At 45.7% G+C, this 24,532-nt stretch overlaps 2 protein-coding genes across 3 annotated transcripts in view; one reads left to right on the top strand and one right to left on the bottom strand.

Annotated features, from left to right (window-relative positions):
- Positions 1–24,220, top strand: part of LIN9 (lin-9 DREAM MuvB core complex component) — a 61,392-nt gene extending 37,172 nt beyond the window's left edge. Inside the window, exons 15-17 of one of the 2 annotated variants that reach the window (XM_059840700.1) lie at positions 526–3,897; positions 12,245–12,519; positions 14,984–24,220. In XM_059840700.1, coding sequence (XP_059696683.1) covers positions 526–631 — 106 coding nt within the window. In that variant the 3' untranslated portion in view covers positions 632–3,897; positions 12,245–12,519; positions 14,984–24,220. Of the gene's footprint in view, positions 1–525; positions 3,898–12,244; positions 12,520–14,983 lie in introns of those variants that run through there. The other variant, XM_059840699.1, reaches the window with a different exon arrangement.
- MIXL1 (Mix paired-like homeobox) lies at positions 3,940–5,120 on the bottom strand. The gene is made up of 2 exons (XM_059840702.1): positions 4,833–5,120; positions 3,940–4,753 (listed from the first exon to the last, which is right to left on the bottom strand). The coding sequence occupies exons 1-2, from the start codon at positions 5,118–5,120 to the stop codon at positions 4,337–4,339; spliced, it is 705 nt and encodes a 234-aa protein (XP_059696685.1). The 3' UTR covers positions 3,940–4,336.
- Positions 24,221–24,532: the final 312 nt, after the last annotated feature.

Genomic DNA, 24,532 nt, shown 5'->3' with positions numbered 1-24,532 from the left:
ATGAATTTTTAAATTTTTAATTTTTTTCCCAAAGATAGTAGGATGGCCTTTTGATTTCAATATAGTTATTGAGAAATGCTGTTTTATAGCCATTTTCATTAGGAAAAACAAAACCGAAACTCAAACATTAGTGAAACTTCTTTATAATCAACCCTGCAAATTGCATATTTCAATTGATTCAAGTAAAGGTTGATGTACCCAGCAAAGAAAGTGATGGTGTTTCCATTTCATGGTCCTTACTTTGGCCATTTTAGCATCTCTTAATAATATTTTAATTTCACTAACTCTGGTCATGTTAAAACCTTACTTTAAGTGTTTAAGTCAGTGACTCTTGATTTCTGGTAGCTGTTTGTGCAAGTTGTGTTTTCCCATATGTCTCTGTCAAGTTGCATTTGTATGTACTGCTCTATGATTCACCTGAATTTTTATACTGGCTAGGCTCACATCTTGATTTTTCACTGTAGACATTACTCTTATATATGGGGTTCAGCATTCCTTACTTTTGTTCTTTTTTTCTTCCCATAGCTGTTTTCAGAATAACGTTGAGATCCATGTTGCACATATTCAGAGTGGTCTGAGCCAGATGGGAAACTTACATGCTTTTGCAGCCAATAACACCAACAGAGACTGAAAACTTCCTTTCAAGTGTACAGCAAGTAGTTCTGGAAAATCTTCTTCCTTTCTATAGGCTTCACCAAATACCATAACTGCCAGAAGATAAGGGAAGAGAAAACCTCTCAGAAAGGACCCTTTTAAATATATTGTATCTGCTTCTTAAGGAAACCAGCGTTCCATTAGATTTCTCCATTTGTTATTCACATGCAGTAGTTTTGCTAACTGGTAATCTCTTAGTAATTGCATTGATTATAGTAAACTTGAAAGCATACTTTCATATAATTTGAACTTGGTTTTTAAAAGTTCAGATGAATTCTGCACACCTCTTGCTGTCGGATCTCCTGGTATGTTAGAAGTGCTGAAGAGGAAATGGCTGGAGTTAGTAGCCACATGGCAGATCTTTGTTGTGTAAAGCTGCACCTCTGTGTAGCTCTTCAGAGCTGCCAGCTCAGCCCTTGGGAAGCCCTGACCTACGGAAGCAGCAGCAGGATACAGCCAGCAAACATAAGCTGTAACCTGGAGGATGTTGGGCAGGTCTATCGATGAGTCAATGTCTTGTTGGAACTCTTAATTTATCATAACTTATAGAAGGAGTCTAATGAAGGAATATAAAAATGTAACTTAACTTTCCAGAAAGAGATTGGTTATGGCTTTTTCCCTGCACACAGGACAAAAGAAGTGTTTTAGGTGGTATTTTATATAAGTGACTGGTTAAACTTACTGTTTTTCCAAATTCTTGTTTGTTTTGCACAAATTTTAAATTAGATTACTGGTTATTCAACAATACCCACCATATACAAATATGAAGATTTTTATAATTAAAGATAACCAGTGAGGTAAACTGCAAAAATAAGAAGTGATAGCCTGCCTATACCTTTTGGAATGTTAATCTTGTAAAAAGTGTGTATTGGTTTGTTTAAATAGTCTTGTAAAGCTTCTGTGTAATGAATTGTTTCTAGATATGGATTTTCAGAGATAGCTGTAGAGATGTTTTTGATTCTTTTAGATGCCTCATTAAATAAGGTCTTTTATATGTTAATGTATAAAGAATATGTAAACAGGATTATTTTCAATTTTAAAATTTTGTATAGTTTAAAGATGCTTCGGTATTCTGTGTTGGTATTGTGCCACTGCAAAACTTTAGTGCAGAGTTTATATTTAGCTAAATTTGTTCTGTTAATTAAGAGAAATGCATAAATCTTTTATTCTCAATGAAATTTGTAACTGAATAAATTGACCTATGAGAGTTGATATATTTCACAAAAATGCAAAATTTTTTGCAGATGGTCTCAGGTAATTTTTTTAAGAGAAGTTAATTGCTGAAAACGAAATGTTATGAGGATGAGGTAAGTAGCTGTTTTAAAAGGTATTTTAAAAACTTACAAGGGATACTATAGAATACTGATGAACAGTAATTTAGCTGAGTTACCCAGGAAAACTTACCTCTCATAGTGCAATAGAACATCACAGTGGTCCCTGCAGTTGCTTTTGTAATTATATCACTTGTTATTTTGTGGTGTTACGATCTGTTTGATAAAGAAGACAGAAAGGAGTCCTCTCCCACCACCCTTTCCATGTAAACAGAGAAAGGTGCCAAAGCCTAATTTCAGGTACATAAATTTAGTCAGGCAGGAAGGAATCTGCTCTACGGCTAACTCAGGAAGAAGGAACCATCCCCTTGCACCCCTGTACTCCGGTGCCTGCTGCTCCCTCTGCTCTGATCCCATCCTGCTGTTGGGACTCAAGCTCAGCGTGTGCACTGACGGCTTTTGAGGAGCAGGACTTCCAGTAGGAAACACCAGGAGGGTCATTTGGCCCTGTTCACAGCAAACATCCCAAACTGAGGGGGAGACAAGTTGTAGACACTAGTAGATACCAGAGGATTTAGGAACCTGCTTTTCATCACAGCCTTTTATCCTACTGGACACAGAATACATTGCAATAACCACCACACTCCAATTTTGTTTCTGATTTCTTAGGTATGATGGTTTTTAAATGTGGATACTTAAATGTGCTCTCCAGCATGTTTTCTGTTGCTGTAGGTTTTTTTAATTACTGGAGGGTAGTATATCATAGAAAGATCTGTCATTTGTGATTAGCCAATTCCCTTCACATATCATTGTCCCACTCATGTAGGCAATGTGAATATACACATCTTTTCTTTTCTTTGAAAGGCTGCATTTCTCCTTGCTTACTGATGTGTTAGGTCAGAGTTAGTGTTGAATCTTGGTGACAGTAACAAATCCAACTGCTTTTGCTGAGTCTCAAGAGCTCACTGCAACTACCATACATGAAATCTGCAGAATAAGTTACTTTGATTTATTATAATCAGTAAACTTGAATTTACCCTGAGCCCCCAGGAAACCATGGTCTCATTTTCTGTCTCTTCCTGCAAGTGCTTCTCCCCTGGGGTTTGCCTGATCCCCAGCATAGCACCCAAGTCCACTTGGGACAGATGGTACCTGAGGTAGGTTGGTTGGTTTTTGGTTCATGTTTTTTTCAAGGATAGCTCTGGGGGTTTTTGGATGCAGAGTACTGATCAGCAACCCTGCCATGTCACTTCAGCTTGCAGTCCAAGCAGTGATCAGCTGTCCCAGATCTCACAAGCACAGGTATGTTATGGGGTGGGATTTTGTGCATTGGTAACCTTATTCTGTGGGGCATGATTCCTGGTACAGGGTATTTCTGCCACCAGTACATGGGTCACTATTCCTGTGCTTCTGGCATTTGGATGCTTTTCCATAACTTACAACTTGCTCTGCTAGCCTCTGAAGTACTATTTTGTAAGCAGGAAGAATTGGCCTTATGCTCAAAATACATACAGAGTAATGAGTCCTTTCTCAATAAATTGAATTAGAGGAGAGACTTCTGTTGTTACTGATTTTGCCATTCTCAGTGCAGAGCCATGTAAACAGCTCCCGAGTAGTCCCTGCCTACAGCTAAAGCACCCTTACAGTGTCCACAAATTACTCCCATTTCTCTTGGTTTAACATTATCCTTGGCTTAAGTGGCAGACTGGAGGCTTTTGTCTGAGCACTTGAGATCTGGGGGGTTGTATTACTTAGGCCAGACATCTCCATTTTCATTTAGGGATGGGGGTGTTTTTTTAGGGCAGATTTAAGACAAACACTGTCAGAGAAAGTTTAAGGCAGTTTCTGTAACCTGTCCTTTGGGCCCCTTAGGTCTGTTATCCACATCTGAACTGCAGCCATAGCTCTCCAGGACCTGGGAGGAGAACCTGCAGCTGATATCTACCACTTCTCTACCCCACCGTCAGCCAAGGTAAGAAACCTTGCCCCTGCACCAGGTACACACACAAGCAGATCAAAAATGTAAACCTTTATTTTCTTTTCCCTGGTCAAAAATCCCCGACAGACCATCACTCTTTTTTAAGACTAGCCCCCACCCCCAAAGCACAGTGGATTTGGGTTAGCTTTTTGGCTAAAGAAGGTTAAATAGATACACTAAACATGATACAAGAAAGCTTTAAATACAGTGTAAAAAGATGCCCTCAGCTGATGGAGCCGACCCGTATCTTTCTTAAATAAATAGGTAAAATCAGTTACTACCGGATAAAGTGCAACAGTGGCAGAGCAGCAGAGGTAGCGCGGTGTGTGACTGCTCCCCGCCCGAGCAGCGGGACGGGGTCGGGCGGGAGGGCTCCGCAGCCTTTAACCCGTCCGGTTAACCCCGCCCGGGCCGCGTCCCGCCGCGGCGGCGCTCAGAGGGCGCGGAAGGCGCCGAGCGCGTTCTCCTCCCACTCCGAGCCCGACTCCGAGTAGCCGCTGGTGTCCTCGGCGTCCGACACGGGCGAGTACTGCCCGCAGAAGGCGCGGGCCGGCGGGAAGGGGCCGGCGGCGCTCCCCGCGAACGGGCCGGGCTCAGCCCCGCCGGGCTGGCCGGGCGGGAACCCCTCGAAGCCGGGGCCTGGGGGGAAGCCGGCGGCCGGCGGCCACGCGTAGGGGACCGAGCCGTCCTCCGTCCGGGCCGCCCCGGAGAGGGCGCAGCGGGGCCGCTGCGGGGCGCGCAGGGCGGCGAAGCGAGGCGGCCGCGGGCAGCCCGGCGGCGGCGCGGCGGGGCCGGGGCGGGGCGGGCCCCGCTGTCGGCGGGACTTGGCGCGGCGGTTCTGGAACCAAACCTGGGGAGAGAGGGCGGCCGTGAGCGCGGCGGGGCGGCCCCGGCGCGGTGGCGGGCGCGGCACGGCCGGCGCCCCTCACCTGGATGCGGGACTCGGGGATCTGCGTGGCGTCGGCCAGTTTCTCCCGCAGGTAGATGTCGGGGTACATGGTGTCCTGGAAAACCAGCTCCAGCGTCTCCAGCTGCGCCGCCGTGAAGCTGGTCCGCTTCCGACGCTGCGAGGCCGCCGGCGCCCCCTCCGACGGCTCCGCCGGGGGAAGCGCCCTGAGGGCGGGCGAAGCCGGGCCGGGCCCGCCGCCCCCCGCCCACCTGCCCGCGGGGAAGGCGGGCGGCTCCGCCGGGGGCTCCCCGAAGCGCAGCGCGGCCATGGCAGCGGCGAGGAGGGGGCTCGGACGGCCAGCCGCGCTTTATAGCCGGGGAGGGGGCTCGGCAGGGGCGGGGGTTGGAGGGGGCGGCACGGCCCCGCGGGAAGGTGAGCTCCGGGCACCCCGCCGGGCCCCGCACCCCAGGCTGCCGGTGGGGTGCCCGACTTGGGGCGGCCCCTGCCTTGCCCAGCCCAGAGAAGTCAGTGATGCCCTATGCGTGCCTGACGGGGCTGGGTGATGGCTGGCAGCCCTCGACTCCCCGCCCGAAAGATAGACAGCAGGAGGGAGAAGGGAGCGGGCTTTGCATCCGCACGCAAAACAGCTGGGTGTTGGGAGTTTGGCACCCCGGAGAGGACCGGAGCGGCGGCTGGGTTATTTCTAATGCATCGTCTGGGATGGTCGGGTTATGGAGTTCACTCCCTTCAGCTATTGGTGTGGAGGTAGACATTCCCGAGCAGCTGACTGCTTTGGCAAGTAATGGATCGTGCATGGTGTGAGACATAAAGCAAACAGGAGTTATCTCTTCCCGTGGTCGCGACTGCTCCACTTGCAGTGCTTCACTGCCAGCTGTGCGGGTGGTGTACAGATTCCTGCTGCTGCAAAAACATCTCTTTCTATTTAAGATGCACGTTAAATGCACCTGGAAAGCCACAGCAGAGGCAGACACTGTTGTCATCACCTTTTGCACCACTTGCTAATGCCTTTATAGGTCACACTGGCACATCCCGTGTGCTTCTGCCAAAACTGATTCCCAGAGGAGAGGTCTTGTGCTAAACGCTGCCTGCACACCCCAACAACACCAAGGCACTTAAAATGATTTGTCCTCATATTACTTTTTACAACTGTCTCCCAAGACAAATTACTTTGTACAGAAAATCATGTTAAAATTGTTAAAAGCTGTTTTTAGAAGTTTTGTTCCTAAAACATTTGTACCTTTGTGTTTTTACACGTACAGCAGTCCAGATACTTTCATGATTGAAGTTTCTTGGTTGTTCCCAAAATCATGGGCTGTAGCCTGCAGACAGCAGTCAGACCCACGAGACTTGAACAATGTTCTCAATTAGCAGTGTAACGAGAGGGCAGAGTGGTGAGAAAGGGCACAGGTGAGTGGTGATCCAGAAAGCACAGACAGCATTATTCAAGGTTTTTAGTGAAAAACTCACAGAGGGTTGAATCACTCTTCAGATTGCTTGCAGATTTAGAAGATGCCACAGGTGGCAGCAAAAGAGAATTATTCCAGATTATATTTACGTGAATAATGTTTTATTGTATTTTATATCAAATAATATTCCATGAAACATAGCAGAGGTTTCTTTTCTGAAGGATTTAATCCTGCCATTATAAGAATATAGTTTCTAGGATTTGGTTAAGGTTGATGAAGGCTGCCAGACAGAGAGAGCAGGTTTTTGAGGGAATGTGTTTTTTCACACACATACATGTGTTTTTCTTTCAGCAGCAGCCCAGGCTTGAGGAGCTGTTGGCACCTCAGGCCCCCCACTGTTCACACCTGTCCTGATGCCTTCCCTTTAGCTGAGCTTGTGTCAGTCCACACAGTGTGCTCAGGGAATTAACCCAAGTTAAATTAACTGTACAGGAACAACAGCTGGGGTTGGTTGGGTTTTTTCATTCCAGATCTGGGGTTCCTACCTGTGAGTTACCAATACCCCCAGGATGGCTGTACAAGTGAGAGAACACTGCCAGATGGAGCAGGAGGGAAATAAGGGGATCCCATCTGGGGTGCTTCTAGGACTGCCCCAGCTGGATCTAATTCTGAGCTAGCAGAGAACAAAACTGAGACAGGCTGCCCAGGAGCATGGTGGTTTTCAGTGTCAGACTTCCCATTAAGACAGCTGTCAATGTATATTGAACAGATACTAAGGAAAGAGTGAGTACTGGGAGCTAATAGACCTATTCCCAACTCATAAATCTGGAAATGGGCTGACTCTTTGATCTCTGACTGCTGTGACATCCTTCAGACCAAAAGCCTCCTCGGTTCCCTTCCCCTTTATGGTTCCACAGGTGTTCCAACAGTGCCTTGTGACAGCAGCTGATACCTTCCCTTGGTGAGGAAAAGAACAGAGGCTTCCCAGGCCTGAAAACTTTTATTGGGAGACACAGATGTAACAATTATAACTTTTAAAAAGTCTACATTGTTACAATGAAAGTAAAATAACTTCCACACTCTCCATTTTGTGGCATTCCATGTTGTCCATGGATGCAGTGTGACCCGTGGCTCTGCCCTGTGGAATAGGAGACCCTGTGTGTGTGAATTGTGGGCAAAACCCTTGGTGCAGCCCAGGATTGCACACACAGGGCCCTGGCTGTGGGGTTCCCACTCAGACTCTTCATTACCCGGCTGCAGATAATTGTATTTTCTGAGTGGATGAGACTGCTCTGAGCAGGTCAGGCTGTGCTGCCTGTCTGCAGGTGCTGACTTCTGTTTACTTCTAGTCTGCCTCAGTTTCCCTGTCTGGGCTGGCTGGCTATTACCTGCATGTTCATATATCTTGGTGATGAGTTTTCTGCAAAACAATTCTGGAGCAAGACCAGAGCCCAGGAATTCTATTTTCCCTTTCCTATTGCTCAGAGCATCACACACAAATTTTGTCAGTGGGATCCTCGTGGCCACCCTTCTGTATTGGCTTGGTTTGAAACAGGTCTAAGATTGAATAAAAGCAAGGGGGACAGTACTGATTGTAAAGGAGTGTGCTTTAGGTGGACATCAGAATAGGAGGCTTCTGCCTCCTCCCAGGCAAGCAGGATGGCATGAAAGACAGCTCCTTTCTTCCTTCTGGCAGTTCTCTCCCCTTCCTTCTCCACAGCTCCCACAGAGAATCATCCCATTGATGTCCCAAAAGCTGTGCCTTTGGGGTAGTGCAGTGTGCCTCCTGCAGCAAGGGAAAAGTGCTGTGTCTGGATTCAGTGGAGTTTCCTCTCCCTGACAGTAGTTTTCCATCCTGCTGTGCCCCTTGTAGTCTGACAAAGAAGTTTCTGATGCCCTGTAGATGCCAACATCTGCATGGAGTCATACCCAGGTAAGGGCTGGAGGCATTTAGAAGACATTCACATTTGTCCCTTCCTGTTTTGCAGACTTGCTTTTATTTATATCCCACCAAGGCAAAAAGGGGGATTTTATGTCTTCCCTCAAGAAGTAGAAGCTGTGACACAAGTCCAGAAGTGGCTTGATTTTTGAAATTAAGATGGCAAAAACTGAGAGAGCTATCTCAGAGGGAGAAGCAGACTGCCTTGTGTTGATATGAAAAATTACAGGCTGTTTCAGAAGCTCTTTACATTGATCTTCACTCTGTTTGTCAGAAGAGAAACTTCTTGTGCTTTTGTCTGTGCTGGGAGTGCCTCAGCACTGAGGCATCTGTGCCAAGAAGACTCACAACACAAAATGTGCCTGTACCTGCAATAAAACAGTTTTAAGCTTCAGCTGGAGAACATGCTCTCACATCACTGCTGCCAGCTCTGAGCATCCAGCAAGGGCAAGACAGGCTGTGAAACACCAAGGTTGTGGAGAAGCAGGGGGAGATAGGCCCTGTGGTGAGTTTTCCAGCTAGCTGGCTCTTCAGCCTTTTGCATGTCAAGTTGGGAAGGTTCTCTCACGCTCTTGGGGCTACAAAGTCATCTTTTAAATGTGCAGTTGAAGATCCTGCTTTATGTGACTTGAGGAACTAGAGCTTGGGAAGCATCCCAGAATGCAGTGTGACATGCAGTCATGGCTTTGCTGACAAGACAAACACACCCCTTGAAATAACTAACATGTGAGCAGTTCTGCTGCTCAGTCCTGGAGGGCATGGGACACCTGGGGTTTTGCCATGCAGTGATTTGTAACCAGCTGTGCAGCCTTGGCTGTGTCCAAACTCCTCTGCTTGTCAGATGTCACATCACCCTGTTCCTTCTGGGACTCTGCAGCGACACAGTTTGTGCACAGTCTTTTGTCATTCCAGCAAGGTTTATTGTGTTTTTTCTTTTTGGTGGCTGTCTTCAACATGAATTCTCTGGTCACTAAACCCAAGAATGAGGTTTTTAGAAGTGGAGATTTAGCAGTCTCTTGTCAACCTGAGTAAATTTGCAAAGATTTGGTATCTTGGAGATCTCAATTTCTACATCAGTTTTAATTGAAATTGGCCAAAAAGTTCAAATCTTCTCACAGAATTATAGAAAGGTTTGGGTTGGAAAGATCATCTAGTTCCAACCCCACAGCCGTGAGCTGGGACACCTTCCACCAGGCCAGGTTGATCAGAGCCCCATCCAACCTGGTCTTGAGCACTTCCAGGATGGGCCATCCAGAGCTTCTCTGGGCAACCTGTGCCAGTGCCTCACCACCCTCACAGTGAAGAATTTCTTCCTAATACTTAATCTAAACCTCAAATCTCAGTTTGAAGCCATTCACCGTTGTCCTGCCATGACATGCCCTTGCAAAAAGTCCCTCTCCATGTATTAGGACACTGACCAAAAAAAAGGGAGAGTAGTCACACAAACCTGATTTCATTAATTTAGAGAAAGTTTAAGAAAAACTAAAACTATATTTTTGCTGTTAAGACTTTAGTTTCAGCTATCCCTGGATAGCTTGTCCCTGAAGAAGCAATCCCTGGATAATTATCCTACAAATTAAATTAATTGTAGTCCAGACACATTTTTATGGCTGCATATATAACTACATTTGCTACAGAGTTTCTGCTGGCAGGAAAATACCATATAATTTCCAGCTTCTCTAGCAGGACCCTGATAGCAAAAATTGTTAATGCATGCTAGGCTCAGGTTTTGAGGTTTTTTCATTCTGCCTAAGAGGAAATCTTTATATGAATACTTAATTTCCTTTTGATTGCTTCTAGTCATTGTGACAAAGCTCTTTATGACCTCGAAATGCTTTTAGAGGTTTATCAGGTCTTCCCAATGTGCAGACACAAGATCTATATATTGAGGCCCATCCAGGCTTTTAGGTAGAGTTGAGATCTTACAATGATGTCATGTTTTTAATTTAGAGTTGTCATTTTTCTCGTCCTCACGGCTTTAACAAGGAAGAGCTTGAGCAGGGTGGGCTGTGTATAGCCCTCACTCTGGCATGGTTTGTAGATGCTTTGAAATATATTCTTGAAAGGCCTAAGCTGCCTGTCCATTGTGGGTATTCAGCTGTGTCCCTGAGAGCCCCTCCTTGTGCAGGGAAGAGGGGGTTTGCCTTGCTGCTCAGCCCAGGGAGTGTGTTCATCTGCAGCTGGGACACAGTGAGGGGGATCCAACCAGTGTCTCACTGCCAGGTCAGAAATGGGACTTGGCCATGCTCCAGGCTGTCCCAGTGGGTGTCCAGGTGCCTGAGCACTGGGGAGTGAAAGGGAGATGGTGCTGTCACAGTGTCCTGAGTGTGTCCTTGACCAAGGGGCTGGGCTGAACCCCTTTCAGCACTTTTGTGCTGGTACCAAAGGTACATTGGGCACATCTCCAGTGCGATGGAGCCCGTGGCACTGGAGAACCAGAACGTTCAGAGCCTGGTGATAGCAATCCCCAGCACAGGTTATTTCAGATCACCAGGCTTGCCCAGCAGCTCTGTGCACAGACAGAGGGTTAAAATAAATGCAATGTGACAAGAGGTTATGTTCTCTCTGAAAGATGCCTGCCTTGCTTGGCTCAGACCTGATACCTCTGTATTTGCACGAACTATTTTCCTTTGAACACTCAGCTGCCGTGTCCCCTTGGCTTTGGCCACGAGGAACTAATAGTATCTTGTGACTTTAGCCCTGTGCTTAGGAGGGGGATGTGACTTGGTGGGGTGAGCCATTTCCTGAGAGGTGTGAGACGTGACTTCAAGACCTGCTGGTGCCATTCGTGTATTCTGCTCCGAGGAGTTGATAAGAGCTTCAGACACACAGAGAGCCTTGAAGGAAGCCGTGGTGGAGGCAGGGAGGTGCAAACCCCCAGCAAATGCATATGAAAAGATCAAGGGTCTGTGTTTGCTAAATCCCAGCAGCAACAGATTCGGGGCAAGATGCCCAGGTTCAGAGAGGACCCAGACACAGCAACAGGGCAAAAGCAGAGTATGTCTGATGGCTGGCAGCTGGCTCCCTACCATGGGAGGGAGAGGAAGATTCATGATTTGGGAGTGGAAGGGAGATAAGAGCAAATGGTGGGGGTGGGAAGAGAGAAAGGGCAATAGGGAGGAAGCTACCTGGAGATAGGAGGGCCTGGTTGAAAGAGCATGGGATGTTTAGTGTTGAATTTAAATATACCTAAAAGCTTAACTTTGGTTTTGAGATACCCTGAGAGTGGCAGGGTGAATGTACCTGACCCTCACTGATGCTTCTGTAGTGAGGGGACAGTCCCACCGAATTTGCTGTGGCAGCAAACCATAGGCTTAAACAAATCCTTGTTGCAATTCCTCTATGTGCCTTCTCTGATTTTACATGTATATTTAAATCGTGAGAGAGCCTAAAGCTTCTATTTAATAGATTTTACTGTATTGCTTTGCCTACTTGCATGTTCTGAACAAGGTCATTCCCAACTCTTGGAGATATTTTCCTTAAAGATGATTTGCTGAGAACTGTTGGTGCAGGTGGTTGTGTACACAAAATAACAGGATTATCCAAACTCCCAAAAATGTTTCATTAATTTACTGTGAAAGCAAAGGAATGTATTTGCAGATGAACAAAAAAAAAAAAAAAAAAAAGAAAGAAGGAAGAAGATAAGAAGAGAAGAGCTAAGGAAAAAGACAGGAGTATGTTTTCCTCCTTTTCATCCAGCACCTACTTAGGAGAAGCAACCTGCCAGGGTGCAGCCAGAATATACACACAGAATAGGGCAGGCAGGGCAAGGAAGGGTAATGGATAGCAAAGAGGCCACATTCTCCTCTAACAACACTGGATAACAGCATGAAAATCTCCAAACAGTCCCCTCTCTTCCCTTTTCAGGCTCCTTAGCCTTAGCAAGCAGTGTTAGGGCATTGTTTTGGCAGGCTCTTAAACCATTATCATCGTTCCCTGCATGTGGTAAGCTCTTCCTTCTACTCCAGCTTAACAAATGAGTCACAAGAGTCTCTGTTTCTGTCTTGCAGTGTTTGGTATCTGAGAGCATGAGCTGCTGAAATTAATGGATTTTTATGTAAATGTTTGTTTGTTTGTTTGTTACAGCTTCTGTCTCATGGTTATTGAGAAAAGGATCCAAATGTGAAGCAAGTTTTACTCCATTGGTTCAAAACCAGAAGACAATACACCAGAACCAGAACTGTCCTGGTATGGCTGGATGCCTGTTACAATATGAACACAAACCCGTGATCTTTCTCTGCCCTTGGCTGCCCTGGTGCTATTAAAATCCACCAAGTTTTCCCTCTCTGAGTGGGACTACCTGGAGAATCCTTCATCTGGCTTCCCTGTGCTTCCCTGCTGCTTCTCAGGCATGTGCCAAGGTCAGTGCTCTGGCTTCAGTCTAATCATTCATTCTAAATGAATTCTTTTCTGATCAGTTCTGGAGATGGGGGACTTTTAGTCTCATGTATCATAACATTTACAACAAAACCATTTTGGTTTTGCTCTTGCATTTTTTTTCTGGCTCTTTAATTTCAAAGGTTTTCAAGCCTCTGTAAAGTTTGGAAGATTTTCAGGTTTAACATGTGGATGGAGCGTGGGAAGTTTCACCTGAGCTGGGGTTTTGCAGTTGATCATTAAATCAGCAGTACCACATGATCATAACTGGGGAGTGCAGTGGTTACTATGCCATTTGATAAAGTCATTCTCTTCTGTGCATGAATTGACTCATATTTCTTGGTTATTTAAAGTCAAATTAAAGAAGTGCCACGTAACACACTCGGTAGACATTATTTCCGTGGGTTATCCTGACTTTTGTGAGCCCACAGCACAGGTTTCTGGTGCCTGACTCACAGAGAAGCTCAGTGAATTTGCACAGATCAGCATCTCCATCCTCCCCCCGCACTGTCCTGTCCCCCTGCCTCAGCCATCCCAGATAAATTGTCCAACAGAGTCCTGTGTGTTGGATCACTCCTCTGGCAAAGGCTCTCTCTGAGGCATGTCCCTGCCTCCAGCTGTCACCACTGCCCCCCTGGGCTGCCCTGCTCGTTCTCCCACTCCCATTTTACATGACAGCTGGTTTTCTTCCCCTTTTATTCAAACTCAACTCCTCTGCTTTTATTTCTGGCAGGGTTATTTTTCAATTTGACTTTGGCTCTGTTTGCCAAGGCCGCACCCTTGTCACCTCCTTATTCTGATCCTCTCCTTTGTTGACTAAAGGTCTTCCTCTCCTTCCTTTTATTGGTACTTTTATCTCTTTCTCCATTATCTTTTAGTCCCCTTGATTTTTACCCCTCTCTTTTGCATATGACCAAGTTTTTGATGTTACCTGGGGGTTTTGAGACTTTTCTCCTTGACAGCTTTTCTTCCCTGCCCATGGAAGGCTCTCCATGCTGCTGGACACATGGCAAAGAGCACATGCAGTTATTGCTGCAGATGGGACAACTGCAATCCAAGGTGGAGAGTGACTCCAGGCTGGGGTGATCTCAGCAGATCTCTACTGCCATCTTGGCCACCCCCCACATCTTTACAAGACCACATTTTTCCTCTTTTGCAGTCAGATCTTTGCAGCTGGGATCCCTCGTACGTAAGGTATTTGAGGTAAGAGGAGGTTTAAAGGAATGCTGAGGGTTTGCTGCATCTGAGTGATCAAAAAAGGGTGCAGCAGTGTCACAATGTAGGTTTCTATTTGCAGTTCCACTGCTGCTGGCCTCTTTTGTCACTCACTGACAGTGCCTGAAATGTAGCTGTAGACAAAATGTTTATGACAGTGGCTGGAAATTGCAAAGCTGGGCAGGATATCACATCTATCACAGCATCACCTGGGTGTTTTACATCCTGTGTGTCCTGGTCAGTGCCAGCATAACAGTGTTCATGGTTTTCTGGCATTTCAAAAACATTGTATTTCTCTCAAATTCTGCCAGGATAAGGGCAGAAGTGAGAAGATAATGAGTTTTCTTTGATTAATCTCACTTGGTTGAGCTCTCCTTCCTCTGTGTTTTGTATGTCTATCAACTACTGCAGCAAGAGTCCTGGCATATACAAAGCAGTTCAGGATAAACAGGGAACCTGCTGCCACTGAAAATCCTAACAGACCAAGGGCTGATCCTACCTGCCCACAGAGCTTGATTTTGCATCTCTTCAGCCAAATGGTGATCTTTCCTCTGGCTGCATGGAGCATACTCCTACTTTAGGGACCAGGATAATTCCTAAGAGCCACACAGGTGTCCAACCAAGCGACCCCCCCTGCATGTTGCACTCTTTCCTCATCTACTTGACCTGACCTCCTTTATTCCAAACAAGCCTTTGCATTTCAGATTTCTACAGCAGCAAGCTGCCATTAACAGTGTATGACCAAGTCTGGGCTGTCCAAACACCCCCATCAAATGCCACTGTCACTTGCCTGTGACCCCATTGCTGAAGAGCAGCTGCATGGCACACTGGCCAAGACACACAGGGCTGTTCCTAGAAGATGCCTGTTCCAGACCTGGATTGGTACCTGCTTCCTGCTCTCCAGGTCTATATGTAATCTTGAAGCAGTGCAGCTTCACCAGGTTCCTTTGTCTAACCAAAGTACAAAAGCTGTTTTCAGGTGGGAGTTTTACTTAGGACTATGTAAAATGTGTAGGCACAAAGTGCTGCAAAAGACCAGGTCATGCATTCCAGGTCTGAGTGAATTCTTTCCTGTTCACACTACCCAGGGCCACCTCTCAAACTCTGGCACGTGTTTTCAGCAGCTGAGAAGCCATCAACCACACATACAAAAGGAAAGACTTGGTCACTTTTTTTTTTTTCTTTTTTTTTTTTTCTTTTTTTCTTTTTTTTTTTTTTTTTTTTTTTTCATAGCAAAAGGAGAGCCACTCCTGTGAAATCCTCTCCAGATCTGTGGGTCCAGGTTGCTGGTTTTCTTCATGTAAGCATGTAAAAATCATAAATTGTGAAAAAAAAGGGTGATGAAGTGCTCTCTGGAGCACTTGAAGAATAGCCATAGTTTAGATAATGGCAATTTTTTTTTCTTTGGGTGGAGTTTGAGCCATTTGGGAAGTTGTTCATTGAACATTGATATGAACAGGAAGGGGAGCATAACACAAAGAGGACAGCAACAACCCTGAGGCTGGGAGACTTGTGTGGCTGCTGGTATCATATGCTGAAGCAGAAATTGGTTTGGGATTTTGGAAGGGGAAGCAGTGCTGGTCAGTCCTGGCTGCCATGCTGGGTACAGGCTGATTCAATGGCCATGAGGATAATGCATTTTGCAGCAGAGAAGAGGCTCGTGTCTGTGCAGCTTTCAGGAGGAATTGTGCCATCACACCCCGCAAACAGCAAACAGTGCCAAGTTGTGAAAGGGCTTGTGCCAGTAAGTCTCACCAAGTTTTTGGCAGGCCATCGAACCAACACCCAGGGAAGGCTCACAGACTGGTTGATGCACTGTCTCCTCATGTTTTGCAGTCTTTGCTGGTGAAGGTAGGCTAGATATCCCTGGCTTGGCCCCTTAGAGGGACTTCTTGCCAGAACAGTGGGTCCCTGTAAGATGAAACAGAAGTCAGGCTTTAAAGAGTAAGATATTGACATTTCCCCATGAGGTCATGGAGGATCCCAGAAGAAGCCATACCTGAAAACCAAGGAGTCCTCAGTCACAGACTGAGAGAGGAGGTGCAGTGCATGTAAAGCTGTGAAAGTACCCCAGGAAACCCAGCCCATTCACATGGAGTATGTCCAGCTATAGAGTAGTAGAGATACTCAGGCACAAACAAGGACAGTGTGGATTTAGACATTTTGGGGGCTAGACTTGAGTCCTGGATAAGCTTCAGCTTTGTTTCAACTAACTCAGCTTTGTTATTTTCTTAATAGTGAGTACAGTGCAATACTCTCTCCCAAAAGCTCTGGAAGCTGCTGGTCCAGTTCAGAAAGGGGGCTGGGTGTGTGATGCTCCTCTCCAATGATTTTTACTGCACAATAGCTTTTAGCCAGGTTCCAGCAGCATCCTGGTGGCACCAGTGATAACAGTGTAAAAGCATTTGGTCTCTTCTAGTTTGGACAGTCATCCATGAAACACTAAGAGAGCTACCTACAGTGAGCTATTACAGCTGTTGGTCACTGCTGACCTGGGCCACATTTGATTGCTGATCCTGATAGGAGAGGTTTCACTCTGTCATTCTTCTCCAGAGGTTTCTGCTCTTCCTGGAAAAAAATAATCAAAGGCATTTCTAATGGATGCAGAAAAAACAAGCAAACATATCACCAGGCTTTTACTTCTGTGCTGGTATTGCATTGCTTCCTGTGACCCTCTCTCCTCCCAGCAATGCCTAGATTTCAGGTTGCATAGGCTGGGTGGAATATATTTTAGAACAAGACTCTATTTAGCTGTGATGTCAACTGCAGCCAACTATAAAAAGCTCAGTAATGCTCTTTGAAAGTGTAACAGCTGCTGCTCTACACAGTCCCTGGTGTATTACAGGTCCGCCCTACTTCATGTTCACACAACCAAAATAAAATACAATAGCAATCATTAAATAGTTCAAGGAATTTGGGACATAATCTCCCCAGAAACCAGGAGGAATTCAAGGTTAGACAAATTGAGTATTTTTGCACAGTTTGTTAACAGAAAGGGAATTTTAGCTGGATTTGCAAAATTGACTTTTACCTCCCATTGACTATGTGCTATCAATGATCCCTACACAGTGACAACAGAGCAGCAAACCTTCCTGCTGATTTCTTACATGGGGTAAATCCATCAATAAGTTACCCAGCATATAAAACCCATTTTCATCCTTAACTGGATTTCGTCATCTGTATTTAAAAAAACACTGATCAGGTCAAAATTTCCCATAAAAGCAGAAAAGGAAACAGTCAAATGAAACGTTATTTATTAATCTAGATGAACAGACAGAAGTGAATGACTGTGGAATTGTGCTAGCACTGCACATCCTCACAGTACTGGAGAGGTCGTTTTGGCTGGGTCTCTGTTAAGGACAGCCTTGAAATGCTGGATGTTGTAGCAAAGTCTTTTTTTTTTTTTTTTTTTTTTTTTTAATTCTGAGCAATAAACATTCAGGAGTGATCCCCGCATTTCGCTCTGTGGACTTTCTTCTCTTGAGGACTTTGAAAAATCTCCCAGGCATATGTCTGCTTTACTAGAAAATGGGAAGGGTTGAGCAACCTGCCCACAATGATGTGAAAGTCAGTGAGTGGTAGAGCAAAAAGGTGAGCCTGGCTGTGCTTGCCCCCTTCCCTAGCTGCTGGCCTGTCATCTGGTGAGCTGACATTACCAGTGGCACATCCAATTCCTTTGCCTGAAACCGAGAGAGCTCAAACAATGAGTCCAGGAAGCAACAGCTACATAAAAAAGAAGGGAAGTTTCAGAAGAAAATCTCCTGAGTGCCCAGTTTGCTGCAGTGGTTGCTTGAAGTCCTGCTGGGCTGAGCTGTGGCTTGGCAGGGCCTGTAGTGGGGACAGAACCCTCCTGCCTTGCAGAGCCTCCAGCTCCTTTCTGCATCCTTGACAGGACTAAATGGTGCAAAGTGGCTGCAATGTTGCAGGCAGGGTGGTTTGGTTTGTAGTGAAGATAGGCCTTTGTAGTGTGGGTGGGGAGCAGGCTGTTCCAAGGGACGTGCCAGCTCCTGTGACATGGGTTTGGAGCAGCCCTGAGCTCACCAGTCTGCAGGAAATGTTTGGCTGCCAGACACGGCTGTTCCCAGAGGTGACAGGACAGTCAGGCAATGTGAGCAATGGTTTGGCACCAGCCAAAGCCATTGGGATGGAAACATGGACACCATGGGATGGGCTTGGCGTGTCTCTGAGCACCAGCTGCACCCAGCCCCCAAGAAGGGATGTTTAATCCATGAGGGAATCAGAGGCACCCAGAAATGAAAGCAAGCAATCTCCAGGCAGACAGAAAGCTTGGGAGGGAGCCAGGGAGCAGCCCTGGTGCCTGTCCTTCCCTGGCAGCTCTCTGGAAACCCCCTCGGGCTCCCCCACCTTGCCAGGACTCGTGGCTGTTCATGGTGTGAGCAGGAAAAGGACCTGGCTGGGGAGGTGGTTTCTTCTACCCACAGACACACGTGCAAACACACAGAGTATGCTTGTTTAAACAAAGTGATGCTGAAGAAAGGTGACTTGTGTCAACACACAGAGACTAATTTACATGCCACAGTGTGCAGCAATATGGTGTCAGGTAAGAGCTGGCACATTTTTCGTGTCCAGCCATGTACACATAATGGTATCACAGGGGGAGACGAGTTGCTGTGGAATTAAAGGTTGTGTTTTCTTTAACAGCACCTAGGAAACAGGATACTGGAAATCCTTGAACATTCAATAACTTCCCAGCCAGTGCCTCTAACAGTCTGCAGATTATTTAAGATTTTACTATATCCCTTGACAACTAAGAGCTCAGTTCTTTAGATGTTGAGCAGCCTCCATTCTAAATAGGGACAGCTGAAACTTTTCGCAAAGCTTTTCTCTACCTTTGCCTGAGGATTTGTGAGAACCAAGTGGCTTCCACAATTCTAGAAGTGAGACTGGTAAATTGTTGGCCATGAGCCCATTTGATTAAAGAAGAGAATAAACAGTCCTGCAATCCTAGATGGGTGACAAGATGAAACTGTCTGTCTCATATAATAGCCATGGAAACCTCGGGCTCCTGGTGTTCTGATTCCCTAGCTATGATTTTCCACGGTGACCAAGTGATTTATTTAATCCTTTCACTACTTCTTTGTAGTCTTGGATCTTTGAGGTGTCAGGAGGAATCATCAAGCCAACTCCTGCAACACATTAGAAGGGAACATCTTGTGCTGTATCACTGGGGAATAAAAAAACCCTACTTCCTTTCAAAACACATTTTTTTCCCTGTAATATATTTTACAAGTTGGGGAAAACAAGCCCTTTCAAAAAATAAAATTAACTGAAAATTTGGACCCCTTTGCAATGAATGTGATCTCAAAGCTAACATCTTTTTTCTTTCACATGTGGTTATAACAATTTTTCTTCTTTGGATCTTCATGACTTTCCAGCCCTTCTGAAGGATTTTTCTCCTTGGATGGCAGTTAGAAAGATGAAAATTGTTAGCTATTTTGTTATGCATTGGGTTACTTGCCTCTAAGTAAGCATTATTCTCATCAAACCAGATAATATTGGCTACTCTTACTTATTTCTGTGGGATTTGGGAGTCCTAATCAGGATCAGCCCCTTCTTGACAGGACCACTTAAGCCAGGGGCCTGGACTATTCTCTTAAAGTAATCAACAGTGAAAAAATTACGTTTTTGCACCCAAAATGTAGTGAGGTGGGTTGGAACAAGTAGCCGCTGACCTGCAAGTGGCATTTCACACCACAGTGATAAGGTTCAACCCTCAAAGATTGCTACTGCCCTCTTTTTGGATAGAGAGGATTAGCAAGAACCAGCTGTCTGTCATGGCTAACAGGCTATGGGCACACAAGGAATTTCCTTCCCCAGGTTTTGATCTAGAAAGAAATGTCAGTTGGTTTTTTTGCTGCATCTCAGTGATGCTAAAGATACACTCCTCATGCCTATGTGTGTATAGCTACACCTAAATGGGCTTTTATCAGCAAAAGGCCCAGTTCTTAACTCACATAACTGCACTGCTAAGGCTCCTTGAGTGCAGCCCAGCTTATATAGATTCTGCAGGCAGAAGGACGCCAGAGAATTGCTCCTTTCATCATGACAGTGTTTTATCTCAGGGCCCAGTGCTGACATTCTGAGCGTTGTTAACCTCTGCTGCTTTAGGACTGGTGTGTTGGAGCACATCACCACTGAATCAGGCATTCAGACACTTCTCTCCTGGGAATGTTGTTCAGGAATCTAGCTGGTGAAATGTACTGACCTTGGTTAAGCTTTTCCTTTGAGAACTATTGCCCTGTTTTTCCCACACATGCCAGCCACCCCAGACCCCGCTTAACAAGGTACATTATGAGGTCCCCAGTGGATGACTTCATGATTACTTTAAATTATATGTTAATATGTTGTTCCCTTCTTCATTCAGATGTTTCATTATCTTTTAGTAAAGCATGTGAATGGAAAATGATTCAGTATCTCTGTACTTTAGAGAAAAACAAAGTGTGATGTCTTCAGCAGCAATTCCTCTCAGTCATCAGCAAGATAGGGACCAGAAGGTGTGCAAATAAACTACAGACAATTTTAGCTGAAGGGGCTGGGCCAGACTATGGATGTACTAAACATGACAGTGTTGAAGTCTGGGTTGGTGAAAAATAAGGGCTTGGCAGCTTAGGCAGATCCCCTCTGCAGTTTCTTTTGCCATCTCCCTCATTCCCACTCCTCTCCTTGCAGCCTTTCACCCTGACAATTGTACTGACTCAGTTTACGGGGCTGGGCTGTGAATCAGATCTGGGAATAAAGCCAGGAGAGAGAGAGGGAGAAGAGGTATAAAAGGAAGGAGGCTGCATTTCACTGCAAGCCAGTATTGCCACTGAAACCCCCTTGTACCAAACTACAGCCTTCTGCAATGATGGAGAGAGGAGCCACAGCTTTTCCAAAAGGAACATCTGTAAGCCAAGAGAAGGCACAGTTAACCAGTGCAGCCCCTACACAAACTTAGCTTTGTGACTCTTGCACTACTGGGAAAGGGTGTTACTGCTTATCTCCCAAAAAGACAGCCTACTCACAGAGAGAATGGAAACTCCTGGCTCAGTAGTTTGTTCTGTGCTGTCTGAACTGAAAAGGTTTTAGCTCAAAGTTCCCATTTTTGTTCGCTAGCCTCACTCTCCATAATCTGCTCTGATTTTATTATCCTCTATAGGAAATAAAAAGAAATGAGAGGAGAAAAAGGTGTCCAAAGACTATTGCCAGTCTGGTGAGTCCTGTGTGATTCTCAGCAGCTCTGCTGTGCAGTACATTTCACTCTATAGTTGTTGCCACTGTGAGTTACTTCCGAGGTCCACAAAAGCCACAAAGGAACGGAAGTCAATAGATTTAGTCCTGCCAGCCTCTCCACTAGCAGTCCACAAATCAGAGGAGGTTGAAATTGCCTGCTGGAGTGCAGTACTTCTCATACTGAACAAGGGAGATAAAAATACACTTCCTGTACTGAAAAGATGTTCATTAGGGCAGAAGAGCACAGGTAGGGAAGCAAGCTATCGAGTGATCTGACTCTGACAGAGCAGCAGGATGGCTGGATAGGCGTGCAGTTTGGTAGTGCAGCTGGGCTATGTACAAGCTGGTTTCTGTCTCCGTTTCCCATTTGCACTGCTTTCCTTATGTTGCATTTAGTGGCTGTGCAGCCACAGGGAGAATCTGTTCATCTGGCTGACAACCGGGGCAAACCAACCATGCCATAAAAGTGAGGAGTTTTCAGCCATATCAGCCAGCTGGATCAACTCACCTGGAGCCAATCCATTGCTAGATCCAGTGCAAGGGAAAGGGCAGGAAACACAGCTGGGAGCAGCAGTGCAGTGCACCTACTGCTATTTGGCGTTAGCTCATGGCTGTAACTTCTGTGCCCAAAGCTGCTCCCATCCTCACTTCCCTGCTCCTGGCAGCATGCTCTTGCTGCTGCCAGTGGTTTCCCAACCCCTTGGTGAGCCAGGCCTGCCCTCTGAGCCAGCAGAGAACTAACCCAGATGCTTTAAAAGGTGAAAAGGATTGCTGAGAGGCCCAACTAGCCAAAGAGCTGGCAACCAGGACGTTGATGGGAGTGTGTAATGTATGGCTGGGAGCAGACCAGGGCTGCAGACATCTCATCAAACCTCATTCTCAATTTAACTCAAAGCAGGAGAAATAACCCCAAACAACAGCATAAAATAGTGAGCTGCAGCTGGGCAGCTTAGAACCAGCCACATGCTCTCCACTAAATAATCAGAGGAACAGGGACAGGCTTACTGCATGCTTTTGAGAGGTGTGTTACCCTTCTGTTTGCTGAATAGAAGGAATGACGTGGATAGTGCCACGTGTGACACACACAGCCTTGCTCTCACCGCGAGAGAGGCAGCAGGGGCAGCAGTTTTGCAGAGAAATCTCCTCTCTGCCTAGCATTTCCTGTGCCACTGGATAGCTTGGAGTCTCAAAGGTAGATACGATTAATTTGAAAGTAAAGCCAAAAGAGAAAAGGACACAGGAGGGAAGAAGCTGGTACGTAGTACAGCGCAGAAGAGGACGTGTCTGGAGCTTCAGAGCTCAGGGTCAGCTGTGTGCCACCTCTGTCCTCTTTGGGGACATGTGCTGGTTGAGGTCATACCCTGCCACAGAGGTACAACTCACTTTCTGGACGTGTTTGAAAAGAGCATCCATAGGTGCTCTGAATTTACATGGATAGAAATTATTCATCTGGCTCTTGGTTCACGTTTTTTTCTAGGCACATAGCCAAAATTTCAGTTGCTAATTGCATCAATTTCCCTGTTCTCTCTTCTGTAAAATCACTTCATTAGAGGAGTTGGTTAAATTCAGGAAGTGCTCCAATTCCTGGCCATATCTCATTTGGCAAAGACTTGTAGATAAAAGTGCAGTGCTGCATCTCCGAGGTCCTGTGCCTGTGAAGGGCGTGCCTGTTTACACAGCCACACCGCAGCAGATGCAATCATATCAGCATGAGATAATGGAACAGGTATCGCTACATTTATGAGGCTGAACTGCTCCTTTATGGTCACCTGGAGCTGGGATAGCTGCCTCCATGCTATGGGATGTTTGTTGTCTCTCAGAATGGGAATATTTAGTGAAGATGGACCTTAGCATGTGTATGTTTCCTCAGGAGTTGCTCGAGCACGCTGCCAATAAACCTGATTTCAGCAGGATTTGCTGACATGGCTAAAAAGGCACTGCCAAGATCCTACATCCAATTAACTGATTCTGCACCTCATACAGTAAGTTAGAGAAATTGGTGAGAAAGTCACCATAAATTACTACAGAAATGCACGGCATTGGAGTGTGATCCTTGAATTAAACATGTCCTGAACATCTAAAGAGTTACTGAGAACATCTGCTGTCTGTCACACAAATGTTAGGGTCACCATGAGCTCCTAAACTTTAGGAAAAGCAACAAGCAGACAAAAAAAGAGCAGTTTGGTGGTAAATGAGGTTGAGTGGTCACCAAAATGGGCAACAAGGGCAGATGATAATGATGACTCTATGCTTCATTCTAAGTCCTGGAAAAAGATGTTTCTCCAACATCCAAAGTCAATTTCTATGAAATGACTGTGATCAAGAGAACTATAAGGGAAGACAAAAACATACTTTTAGTCTGGATTGTATCAGACATAAGCACAAATAAAATTTGGTTTTCTTCATGTTTCAAGCAGAGTTGGGAGTCCACTACACTGTAACAATACCTCCCTGGGTGGAGAGTGTCAGACCAGCTCCTAACCAAAGAGCTTATCCTGTAAGAAAAGGCAGGCAGACAAAGAGGAAACCCTTAATTAAACCAAAAGAGCTTGAACACTTTCTTCCCTCTGGTCCTGGTTCTATTCAGTCAGTACAACTCCCATAAATAGAAAGCAGAGACAGTAAGAAGAGGAATAGGATTGTCATGTTATGGAAAAAGGTCAATCCTGTCAATACCCACAAAAGCAACTCAATTTCCAAACTTTGAGGAATTTAATTAACCTATTAATCTGGTCCCCCTCCCAGAGGCACTCATAGCCTTACCTACCAGGCACTGCTCTCCTTCCCAGCTTTAGAAGCCCTGGGCTGCTACCATAGCACTAGGGCTGGGTGTGATGGTCCCACTCAGTTTATTGAATGTAGCCATTCCTGAGACAGCTGCTCAGAGATGTTCCTTTGAGATAATCAAATATTTAGCAGCTGCTGCTGCAGCAAACACCACATTAGGCCACATCTCTCAAAGTGGGGCTCTTCCTCTGTTAGACACCACCACAGGAGTGGGACTCCTCCAGAGGACAGCCAGAGCCACAGGAAGCACATGGGTTTCATCCAGGGCTGTCTGGGAAGAAGGGCTGGTGCTCTGGTACCAGGAAGAGTGGAAGAGCTCTTTGTTTGCATCAGGCCAGTGCCCTGTGAATGTTTTGATTCTTTACTGTATAATTTCAGTGAGTGGGTTGGTATTTTTAACTGTCAAACATTCAGCAGCTTGAATTAAATAATTGATTTATTCTCTATAAATTTTCTAGGTCTGCATTCCTTACTGGAGAGCACTGTACTTAAACAACCAGATTCCCTCTCTGGGACTTGTATTTCTTTTGTGTTTCTTTTCCCACACAGAAGCTGCTGTTCCAAGAAATGAATGAACAATTTACTGGCTGAACTTAGCATTTTCATCCTATCTGTAAATTAAGCTAAGGGTTTTCTCCAACATATAAATTATTTGGAACTCTTTGTCATAATCATGTGGGAAATGGATTGATGAGCTGAAGGTGTTGCAAGTCACACTGGTTGCATGGCAGGGAACAGTCAGCTCAAATAACCATTGCTGCA

This window comes from Haemorhous mexicanus, chromosome 3 (genome assembly GCF_027477595.1).
Source record: "Haemorhous mexicanus isolate bHaeMex1 chromosome 3, bHaeMex1.pri, whole genome shotgun sequence".
Classification (NCBI taxonomy): domain Eukaryota; kingdom Metazoa; phylum Chordata; class Aves; order Passeriformes; family Fringillidae; genus Haemorhous; species Haemorhous mexicanus.
This window is presented reverse-complemented; position numbering and strand designations above follow the sequence as displayed.